This window comes from Lacerta agilis, chromosome 2, assembly GCF_009819535.1.
Source record: "Lacerta agilis isolate rLacAgi1 chromosome 2, rLacAgi1.pri, whole genome shotgun sequence".
In the NCBI taxonomy this organism is placed as follows: Eukaryota; Metazoa; Chordata; class Lepidosauria; order Squamata; family Lacertidae; genus Lacerta; species Lacerta agilis.
The window spans coordinates 88312612-88324437 of record NC_046313.1 but is presented as its reverse complement, the minus strand read 5'-3'; the positions used below and the strand labels follow the sequence as shown (position 1 = coordinate 88324437).

General features: G+C 41.8%; 1 protein-coding gene across 1 annotated transcript; it reads left to right on the top strand.

The window, feature by feature from the left end:
- Nucleotides 1–447: 447 nt before the first annotated feature.
- On the top strand, nt 448–4298 carry LOC117041893 (histone-lysine N-methyltransferase SETMAR). Its single transcript, XM_033141184.1, is given in 3 exon segments — nt 448–697; nt 3440–3620; nt 3623–4298. Coding segments are annotated over 3 exon segments (873 nt in total). The 5' UTR covers nt 448–622; the 3' UTR covers nt 4240–4298.
- The last annotated feature ends 7528 nt before the right edge of the window (nt 4299–11826 follow it).

Genomic DNA, 11826 nt, shown 5'->3' with positions numbered 1-11826 from the left:
CAGAGTAGCACTCAAATGCCTTCACTGTACTCTTCTCAGCACCTGCAGAAAACATTCTTAGAAAGCAGAGGTAATTTTAATTGTAGAATCACAAAAATGTAGAGTTGAAAAGGGTCCCGAGGGTCATCTAGTCCAACCCCCTGCAGTGCAGGCATCTCAACACACAGTTCCCCATCCAATTCGAAATCAACCCTGCTTAGCAAATGTGACAGCAGTTTTATTGCTTCTTTGTAATGTTTTTAATTGAGCTGTGGTTTTTTTAATGTGCTTTTATCGTTTTATCTTTTTGCAAACCCGCTTTGAGCGTTTGTTTTTGTTTTGTTTTTACAATCAAGCGGTCTGCACATTTTCCAAAATAACGAAGTAGAATGCCTTCCTGCGACTTAGCCCGCAAGCGATATTCCATGCGCTATTCTCAACTTAAGTCTTTGGCTCTTTCTTCCAGCGACGCTTCCGGCGTCCATCTCCAGCTTGTCCTTCATTGGTGGCTTGGCCATTCATCGAACGAAGCCTTGCGCAGAGCTGACCAATTCTAAGAGAGCAGGGCGGGGAAAAGAGTAGGGTTTAAAAAAAAAAAGCCCCGGCCGTATTGGCTCTTCGGGTTGACCCTTAGAGGCGAAGCATGGACGTGAGTGGAGGGCTGGAGAACTTCCCCGTGGCTGTGTGGCCGCGGCTGGAGGAGCCGCCGGCGTTCCAGGTGAGAGCGGGGGCCGTTGAAACGGAAGGGCGGGGGACCGAGAGGGCGAAACCAGTTTCAGCAGCTGTGGGAAAGCGGATGGGGGACGGCGGCCATTTCTCTCTCTCTCTCTCTCTCTCTCTCTCTCTCTCGCAAGGGTCGCTGGGAATTGTAGTTCTTTCTGGGTCTGCCGCTTACCCCATGTCTCTCAATACAGAGGTGGAGAACCGCTGGTTCTTCTAACTGCTGTTCCTTCGGAGAGAGAGTTTGCCACATTGTGTTCCTTTGGAGAAAAGGGGGGGGTGTATGTTGTTGTTAGTGCTTTTTTCTTTAAAAAAAGTTTAGGGGTATGCGTCCCCCCAGAAAAAAGCACTGATTATTATTATTCACTTACACAGATGTACTCGGAAGTGTTGCATAGGATTGGGCTGCGCACGTACGGGTGTTGTACCTGCAATGTTTGGGACTGAAGCCCTCGTATATTATCACCCATCACTGCAAGAATAGTTCCGTGCAATTTCATTTAATCGGTTTATTGCATTTACATGCCATCTCTCTCCCCCCCCCCACTCCAAAGGAGCACACATGGCTCTTGTGCTCTCCCACCCACCCTCCTAATTTAATCCCCCACAACAACCTTGCAAAGTGAGTTAGGCAGAGACAGAGAGGTCACCCAGGGAACTTGGCGGGTGAGCAGGGGTTTGAACCTTGGTCTCCCGGGTCCTAGTCCAGTGCTCGAACTACTACACCACACATATATTTAGTAAGCACGTTTATAACTTGCTTTTCTTCCACCATGGAACTCAAGGGAGTGTATGGGGGGCACTGCTTGGTTTCCCACCCAGGCCCTGAGCAGACCCAGACCTGCTTTCAGCAAGGTGTCCACTTCTTGTGGCTTCTCTAAAGTCAAGTGTGGAGTCAAAATTTGTTTTACTTCGAATACTATTCCACCCTAGTCCTAAACATATTGAATGGTAAAGTTGGAAGGGACCCTGAGAATCATATATTCTAGCCCAACCACCTGCAATGCAGGAATATGCAGCTGTCCCATATGGGAATCAAACCTGCAACCTTCAACACCACACTATCCAGTTGGTGCCAGTTAGAAATATTCCTGCATCACCGGGAGTTGGACTTGGAGTTCAAAAGTTGAAGGTATTTGCACTGCTATTACCTCCAGTTCAATTTCTAGCTCTTGTACAGATGCTAAAGCTGCTGGAATCCTTCCAGGCACCGGCCCATCATTACATGGAAAAGCAGGCAGGTTTCCTTTGCTTCCTCCAGCGAGTGCTAAATGACCCTGCACTATCAGTTACATCCATGAGATGTCACTCTTATCTATGGCAAAACGGTTCCATCTTATTGCTTAAATTATTAGTGTTCTTCGAAAACGTAATTCACAGGCAAATGTTTAAATTTCCTGTTGCTGTTTGATTTTAAAGTTTATTAATATTAGATGTGTTGTTTGTATGAATTCAGACCTTATTATAAATTGATTTTAAAAGGGTTGCAATGACTTTTTTTTCCCAATACGTGTGTACACTGTGTACCAAATAAAAATATTCTTACATCAGTTGTCAACATGAGATGCTACAAAAAATGGGTGAACTTTTGAAATGTTTTCTTGTTGAAATATAGTTTGAAATTACATAATCTTAATTTTGGAATAGACATAATACATAAGAAATTTATTCCTCCCAGTCAATTTGTAGTGAAAAATCATTACAAATTTAAATTTGTATTAAATATGGCAGGGAAAGGGGAAAAGAATAAGAGTCTTAAGGAAATATTTTACTTTTTAACATCAGCACAATCCCTTCCAGAATATGTGCCATCTATTTCAGGGATGGGGGAAATAATGGCCCAGTTCTCCGATCTGTTAAGGTCATAGTGAATCCCAATTCTGTCTTCTGCGGCATTAACTACCCCGACTACACTCAGCTTTCCTTTGTCTCTGAAAATGAAACCTAAGAGGATATGATCACTTCCTCCCAAGGTTCCCAGTACTTATTCTTCGTCAATCAACTCCTCCGTTGGTGAGCACCAGGTCTAAGATAGATGATCCCCTTGTTGCTTCTTCCATCTTCTGGGAAATGAAACTAGCAAAGCTCTGATAAATCAGTATGTACATTATCACAGCCACATATTGATGAAAATTAAATAGGAAATGCATTAAACTTCAACCATCTTCTTTCTGTATTCTGTCATGTAGAAATAAAGCAAACTTTATTTCACATTCTTCTAATGTTCTTAAAGGATCCATTTGCCATCCCAAACATGCTGAATCATGGCTGGTCACTTCAGATAAAATTAGAAGCATGAGATTTGTGTGGGCTTGGCAGGGTAATTTTATCCTTGCTTTGGCTAATGAGCTACTTTAGAGGAATTAAATTATTAGTGCATCCTCAGCCATTCCATGTGGACTAGCACCTGCATTGTAAAAATAGATCTCTGCAGAAATCCTCTAGGGAGCAAGGCAAAATTAAAAACACAAATGCAGAAAAGCATTTAGTTGTGTATACTTGTAAACATCAGGATGTTTACATTTCATATGTTGATATGTATTTCAGCAAACATAATGACAACCTTGAATGGAGAATTCAGCTGTAAATGTATTTACCCAAAAGTAAGTCCTCTTGAGCTCAGTGGGGCTTTCTTCTTAGTAGACGTGTATAGGAGTATGCAGTATTTGTATGATATGCTATGGCTGGTTTGTTTTTTTTATGTAGAAGACACTAAACAGTGATCCGTTTTCCTTTGCAGTACAGCCCAGATCATGTGGCTGGAGAGGGAGGAGGACCAGACCCATCTGAAGTCTCCCTAAATGGCTGCAGGTGTCATTCCTCTTCCTGTCTTGCCTCCACGTGTTCCTGCCTTCATTATGGGGAAAACTATAACAATCAGTGCATTAACTATGAAGGAAATGAACTAGATTTTTCGAAGCCTGTTTTGAATGCAACACTATGTGCCATTGTGGAGAGTTGTGCCAAAACAGGGTGATTCAAAGGGGCTTGCAATTCCGGCTTGAAGTCTTCAAGACTGCCAAGAAAGGATGGGGTCTCCGCAATCTGGAGTTTATACCCAAAGGAAGATTTGTTTGTGAATACGCTGGGGAAATACTCAACTTCAGAGAAGCATGTAGAAGGATACAGTCGCAGACATCAAGCGATTCAAATTACATTATAGCAATAAGAGAACACTTCTGCGATGGACAGATATTGGAGACATTTGTGGATCCCACTTACATTGGTAATGTTGGTAGGTTCCTGAACCATTCCTGTGAACCAAACCTCTTTATGGTCCCTGTCCGAGTAGACTCAATGGTACCTAAATTGGCACTTTTTGCCAACCGTGATATTTGTGCCAATGAAGAACTTTCATATGATTATTCGGGTAGATACCATAATTACTTGCCTGAGAAAGATCAAGAAGAGCTGCAGCAAGTGGAAGTATCTAAGAAACCCTGTTACTGTGGGGCCAAATTATGTGCAAATTTTTTGCCTTATGATAGTTCATTATTCCACAAAGGTGACCTAAGAAGCCATGCTGTAGAAGCACTCTGAGAATAGAACCAGTAGCATGTAATGCTGTATATATATTAATTACATTGCAAAAATACTAATGCCCTGTGCATTAGTATTTTTGCAATGTAATTAATATATCAGTGCATGGAATCAGCATTCCACACAGGTAGATGATGGAGGTGTGTTTCCCTATCTAGCATTGCAGTGCTGAAGGAGGGCCAAGATGGCACTGAGGTAAGACGCACTTGCCGGAGTTCCTTTTGAATCCTCCCTAAATTTGTGCTGTAGCTCCCAGCCTTTCAAGTTTTTGTTCTGAAGATTGCAGTGCTGATTGAAGTGGCTGGATATACCTTTTGATGCACATGGAACATGTGACTTCCCAGGCCACTAGTAGCTGTCACATTTGACTAATTGCACTCAGCCAAAGCTGAATCAGGGCCTCTCTTCCTGAAATAATCCTTTGGGGATTTAATGAACTTTCTAAATATATTACTATGGAATGAATGACTCACCATATCTATATCCAGAACCCAAACCTAGAAATGGGACATGATGATTTCCTTGAAATTTGCTTTTGTGTACGTGTGATTAGCAGTACATACGTATAACCAGTAATTTTCTGGTCTTGGATTGTACAGCAATAAGTTATTCCCCTTCTATATCTTGTTCTAGTCATAAAAGGATAATGCATAGATGGAGAACCTATGGCCCTCCATAGGTTGCTGGACTGCAACTCCCATGATCCCTGAACATTGACCATGCTCACTTGGGTTTATGAGTCCAACAATATCTGGATGACCACAGGTTTCCAACCCCTGTGGTTAAAACATTAGGGGCATAACAAATGAATGCCAGTGTGTCTAGATTCCTCATCAGACCTAAAATCTATCAGTGTAAAAAAATATTTATGAAACAGTCTGTGTATACTATTAACCGCTTAACCTAAACTGCTGTCTCATATTCCTTTGTAATCTGCCTGGGGTTATCACCAGGCCCTTGCCCCTAGAGGTGACTTGGTAATCTCAATTGAATGTCTAATAGGCAGTCCACTGAGTTCACACCCTTCATAATATCTAAAGTATGTTACCACTATCACTACCTCCTTTAAATATCCTTTACTTTGCTGATAAAAGCATGGATGTGGGTTGAGATTTATTATCCATCCGGACCAGAAGGCATCAAGTATATGAGCCAGCTATTTTATTTTATTTAGGCAACAAAAGCAACTCTGAACATAAACTAGTGAGAGAATGTGCAGCCATTCAATAAAGAATAGGAAATAATTCTACCCAATAAACTGGCACAATATATGATTCTCCTTTCCACTCACCATCTTGCCCATCAGCTTTTCCCCCTGCCCTTTTTTACTGACTTGTTTAACTGTCCTCAACGGATATTCTCCACTGATCACATTTTCTGAGTCTTCCCACCATTCCATCTTGCTCTCTTTGTTGCACTTCTACAGCCCTGTTTTCAGAAACACATACTGCCCTTGCTTTTTCTTGTCTCTGTTACAGTCAAGTCAACATAAATTTGCACCTAGTGATTATTCTAATCACTTGTTCAGTGGGGACTGGAGGCAGAGCTCTGCTTCTGTCTTGGCCATTTTCCTGCCTTCTTTGAATATCACATTCCTTTCCCAGAAGGGAAATGTGTGCATCAGCGCCCCGACCTTGCATACCAGTAGAACAAATACCTTGATACTGGTGTCGAATACACAAGAATATATATTATTATGATTAAAAATGGTTTCCCACCCCTTCAATTTCTGCTCTCTCTAAGCAGAGAAAGGAAATCACTTTAAGCAATAGCACTGCTGCACAGTATGAGACTATAAGGACAGAGGAGACAGTTATTTTTAGGAAGTGAAATATTCAGGTTCGTCCCAAATATATATGTGGTGTGGTGTGTGTGTGTGATATATATATATATATAATATTTCTGTGATCATTCAAGCCTGCCTTCAATAAAAAGCCAAGGGGCCTGTTTTCCTCTTTTGTGAATTTTTCAGTCTGACTTGGAAGCAGCAACAAGCTGAATGTGTCCCCAGTCTTGCTAAATGCAAGGAGCTTCTTTTAATGAGATTCAGAAGCAATACAAACACAGGTGAGTGAGAAGATTAAAGATTTTATTCTAAACAGCAAACATTATATACATTACCAAGCAAGCACTTCGCTCTGCCCCTGCGAAGCCCTCAAGAAGTGGCAAAGTGACCCCCAGGTAGCTTTCAGTTTTTGCATGACCCTCTGGCCATCAGTTCATGCATGAGCTTCTCAGAACTATGTCCCCAAACCATCAAATTTATAGATAGCTAACCTATTAGCCTACGTGCCTTGCCTGACTAGCTAGTGCAGGTTATTAACTGGCTAGCCCCCTCTTCCAATTCCGCATGTTCTTCCAAACAGTGTCTAACATCAAAGAGGGTATCCTGCGTTGTCACTTCTTCCTTCCACCAGATTATACATTAAAGGCTGATCTCAGCCACCAAATAACTTTAACAAGAGATAGGGGACGTAAACAGAGGCAAGAAGAGATGATCATGTCAGATCACTAAACTTGAAATACAAATATATTTGTATACACCCCCCCCCATTCATATAGCCATCTGTTAGCACGTCTAGTTATTCCTGAGATTGAGATACGGTTTATTATAAGGCATTGAAAAAAGAGAAATGAATAAAATATTATACTGTGATGATGCCCATGTTTTAACTACGTATCTGTGTTTCAAGCTTTAAAGACATGAGCCCTGCTGGATCAGACCAAAGGCCTCCCTCATCTAGTATCCCGGTTCCCACAAAGGCCAAACAAATGTCACTGGGAAGCCCACAAGCAGGACACTGGGATGATAGCTCTCTTCCACTGTTTCCCCCAGAAACTGTTAGGAACATTATACTGAGTCAGGCCCTTTGTCCATCTGGTTCTGTATTGTCTACACTGACTGGCAGCAGTTCTTCAGGTTTCAAATGGGAAATCTCTCTCAGCTCTACATGGAGATGCTGTGGATTGAAATTGGAGCCATTCTGCAGGTAAAGCAGATGCACTGCCTCTGAGCTATGGCCCTTGCCCCACAAGAGCCATGCTAATCCTTGCAATGACAAGCATTATAACTAGTGTAATGAACAAAAATCTGCTCTTATTCCCTTATGGGGTATACAAGAGCCTTCGCAGAGTCCTTTGCAGGTTCTCCATTGGTAGGAGTAAATAACAGAGGCCAGCCAAAGAATATTTAGAAGCAAAGTAGCTAATAAGCTTGATCTTTATTAAGGCTGTTGCAACAAGGTGTTTGCCCCACACACAGGAGAGTAGGGGAAAAGACAAAGGAGCGCCTCCCCTTCATGTGCGTGTTTGCTAGGTACGCTTATGAACAATTATTATATACATAAGTCCTTAAAATTCTTACAACACTAGCTCAGCATCTATCTGACTTTGTGAGATAAGTCTGAACTGTCCTCTTGATCGCATCTCTGCTGCAAAAGCTTGGGTGGGGATATGAGCTTTCCGGCCACCCATTTTTACCACCAGGCTGACTCCTGAAGCAAAGCACTCCCACACCAGCAATTCATAACAACTTCATTACCGCAAAAGACCTTGTGTTTTGGTGGATGTAAGTGAAGGTGGAGGTGGGCAGAGGAATCTCATTTTCATTGCAACTCCATATTGTAGATTTCTTTTTAGCTGGGAAAATACAGTTCCTCAGAAGCAGAGTTCTGCTCTTCAAAATGTCATATAGATCAGCTGTGTATTCCAGTTATTAAATGAAAGTTCCATAGTCATTAACTCCATGCTTATACAGAGGAAACAATGAACAAATTGGGGGGGGGGGAGAGAGATAAAAGTTTGTTCTCTTGACGATAATGGGTGTTGCTCTCATTTCCGGTCTGCCTGTGACAGGTTTACTTTACCGAGTAAACTTTTTTTTTTTTTTTTTTGCGAGACAAGTTTGGGAAACCAACTGGGTCACAGTGGACAGATGGAGATTAGCTAATCTTATCATAACATAACAGCTACCATTGCCTTTTGAGGCGCCACGTAAGCAGTCTGAAATTCAGTGCCCTGTCAGACATTTCCCTTTTCGTTTTATACACGGACATGTGTCTATTGTATTACTTCAAGTATTAACCACTTTTGGGGAGGGACCACTTCCCCCTTTAAAAATGAATGTTCGCTTACAACGTAACACTTCAAACTTCTCCTCTTCCCCTTTTGTGTCAAAATCCAGCAAGCACAAACAGCTTGCGTCGTCGTTATAAAGGCATTCGGAAGTATTTTATCTGCTTAGATTTCTGATACAGAATTATTATAATTATTACAATTGTGTGTATGGGTGCACATTCATACCTTTAAGAACACAAGAAGAGCCTGCTGGGTCAAACCTTGTAGTCCACTGTCCTGTTCTCACAGTCGTCAAACAGATGCCTGTGGGAAGCCAATTCCAAGTGACTGGTGTTCAGAGGCATGCCCCCTCTAATAGTGGAGGTAGCCATTGTTATCCTTGTCCACAATTTCATTCTAGTTTGTGAGTGGCCCTTCTGTGGGGGCGAGTTCCATAGATGAACTATGCAGTATGTGAAGTGATTTATTCTCTCTGCCTGAATCTTCTAACAAATTGCTCAGCCACAATCGAGAGTGGCACTTTGGGAGTACTTTTCAAGTAGCCTCCCACCCCCACAAAGTGTAGAAACTCAGAAGACGTTCCAAAAACGTGTGTGTAATATGCTAAAGATAATAAGCCAATGTAGCAAAATAAGTTAACATACAGTTAGACAGGTCTAATGATAATGATGCCATTTCTGGGGGGGGACGGACGGGGACTGGAGCTCCTCAGTAGGTGGAAGCATCCAATGGAGAAATGCAACTTGGCTGCAAATAGTTCTCTCAACTACACCTGCCTTGCGCTTAAGGGCGTAACCTATGACTGCCACTGAAATGAATAATGGTTTTGTGCTAGGGGCAAAGCCAAAGCAATTTGTTTCATATAGCATTAGTAGTTGTGGTTTGGATTTCATTATTTTTTTTATTGACTGTGATGTTTGTGGCTGCCTTGGGATCTCTTCATAGGCAGGAGGAAGAAGAGATCTTTTAAACAGAGAAGTGAAATGGGCAGTGCAGAAGTCATGTACTTCACAGATGTTACAGTTGGGGTGAATGCAGCAAGCAGGGAAGGAAAGCAGCAGCAGCAGCAGAGTCAGCTGTAACTGTGCGTCATATTCAAGTGTGAAATCAAAAACACGCCCTTTATGAGCTTTGGCTTTAAGCAGCTAAGAGTCAATAACAAAACTGCAGTTCTTCTGTGGTGTTTACTCCAGGCTTAGTTCTCAGCAATGACATGAATACAGTATTGCCTCTTCTAAACCATTATGGTTTTCCTAAAGTTTCTTTACTTCTGAACCATTCTTTTAAAAGTGTAAAAAAGAGAACTGCTATTTCCAAGCACAATTCCAAGTGTTGGTGCTGACCTTTAAAGCCCTAAACGGCCTCGGCCCAGTATACCTGAAGGAGTGTCTCCATCCACATCGCTCCGCCCGGACACTGAGGTCCAGCGCTGAGGGCCTTCTGGCGGTTCCCTCACTGCGAGAAGCAATGTTACAGGGAACCAGGCAAGAGGACCTTCTCGGTAGTGGCACCCGCCCTGTGGAATGCCCTCCCACCAGATGTCAAAAAGATAAACAGCTATCTGATTTTTAGTAGACATCTGAAGGCAGCCCTGTTTAGGGAAGTTTTTAATGTTTGAAGTTTTAATCTGTTTTTTCAGTTCTGTTGAAAACCGAGCAGAGTAGCTGGGGTATGTATAAATAAATAAACAAATAGTAAATAATAATAATAATATAATAATAATAATAATACAGTGGTACCTCGGGTTACATACGCTTCAGGTTACATGCTCCGCTAACCCAGAAATACGCTTCAGGTTAAGAACTTGCTTCAGGATAAGAACAGAAATTGTGCTCTGGTTGGTGCAGCAGCAGCAGGAGGTCCCGTTAGCTAAAATGGTGCTTCAGGTTAAGAACAGTTTCAGGTTAAGAACAGACCTCCGGAACAAATTAAGTACGTAACCAGAGGTACCACTGTAGTCAGTTCAAAGCCCATCTGAGCCATCCTTCTGTTATCACATTGGCCAAACAGATGTCTGCAGGAAGCAGCTCTTAAGCCCAACAGCACTTGTGATTCCCAACAGTCAATCAGAAGCTTACTGCCTCCAATACTGGAGATTTGCTGTGACACCTTAATGCTGCCATTCTGCCACAGGGCAGAATGACAAATAGTGCAATGCACTCCTGAGTTCCTCACCTCTGTATTCCTTACCAAACGTAAGGCATATAGCTGTGTCTTTCATCTACAAATTGCAGAGGCCATCAAATGAAATCTGAGCTAGCAGGGCTGAAAGCTTTCAAAACAGTTAAGTAATTTCACGGCCCTGCTGATATTTAAACATAGTATACCAGGGGGCAGTTCTAGTGCTATCCAAAGATGACAATTCACTTTATTTATACATATCTAGCTGTTTTTGGTTGTTGGTTTTTTTACATTCCTGCTCTGCAAAAGACTTCCTGGATCTATAAACATTAGTTTACTGAAAAACCATATGAAAGAATTGACTGCACTATCCTTTAATACCAAGTTTTGATTTAGCCATGCAGAGCTGGATTTGTTCTAGTAAGCAAATTTTTAGCAATCTTTTCTCTGGTATGGACACCAGTCAGAATCAACAGTTAAAGAGGTGCAATGGAGCTCCTATTTCTACCATCTGGAAGACTTGCATATAGGTGCACCTTAGAGTTTGCTCTAAGCATAATAAATCTATTTGGAAAATACAAAATGAATAGTGGAATAATCTCGTGGCAGAGATTCATGAGAAGCAGCTGCGATCTCTCTTCTCCCTGCCTCAAAATCGAGATCACGGCCCCTTCTCACAAATCTCTGCTGCAAGACTATTTCCACACTTTCCTGTGTATGATCTAAGATTTATCATGCTTAGATAACTGTTGTCCTCCAGATGTTGCTAGACTCCAACTGTTATTGGCCTTTAATTGGCTAATTAAACAATCTGGCCTTTTAAACTAGGGGTGGGTATGGTTTTTGATTGTTACAATGGTATGTATTATTGTGTTTTTATATTGTAAACCCCCCTGTGATCCCTCGCATGAAGGCTGGTAATAATGATAATGACGACAACAACAACAACAACCGTCCTAATCTTACGGACAACAGATAGATTATGGGATTTGCACTTTAACATCTTGTGGGCCACAGGTTCCTCACCCACGTTTCCACTCATTTATTCCTAGAGTGTGATCTTATTATTATTTTCCCTACTTCCACAACCCTCAGTGCTACACTTTTGTCTTCCATAGCATTTAATTTTTTGAGGGGGGGAAATAAAAATGGCATTGAAATGCCATTTATTGCTTATAAATTCTAAGATGCCTGGAGGAAGACGCAGAGGGATAGACACAGATCAGCACTGCTAGCCACCTCAAACAAAAAAAATAATGGCCTAGTCAGGGTTTTTGGGTTGTTGTTGTTTTTACCCGCTCAAATGGTTCTTTCATAGCCATTTTCTATAGGCTCTGTTGAGCTGGGGATAGCTAGAGTAGCAGGCTAGAATGAAGAGAGGTTTACAGC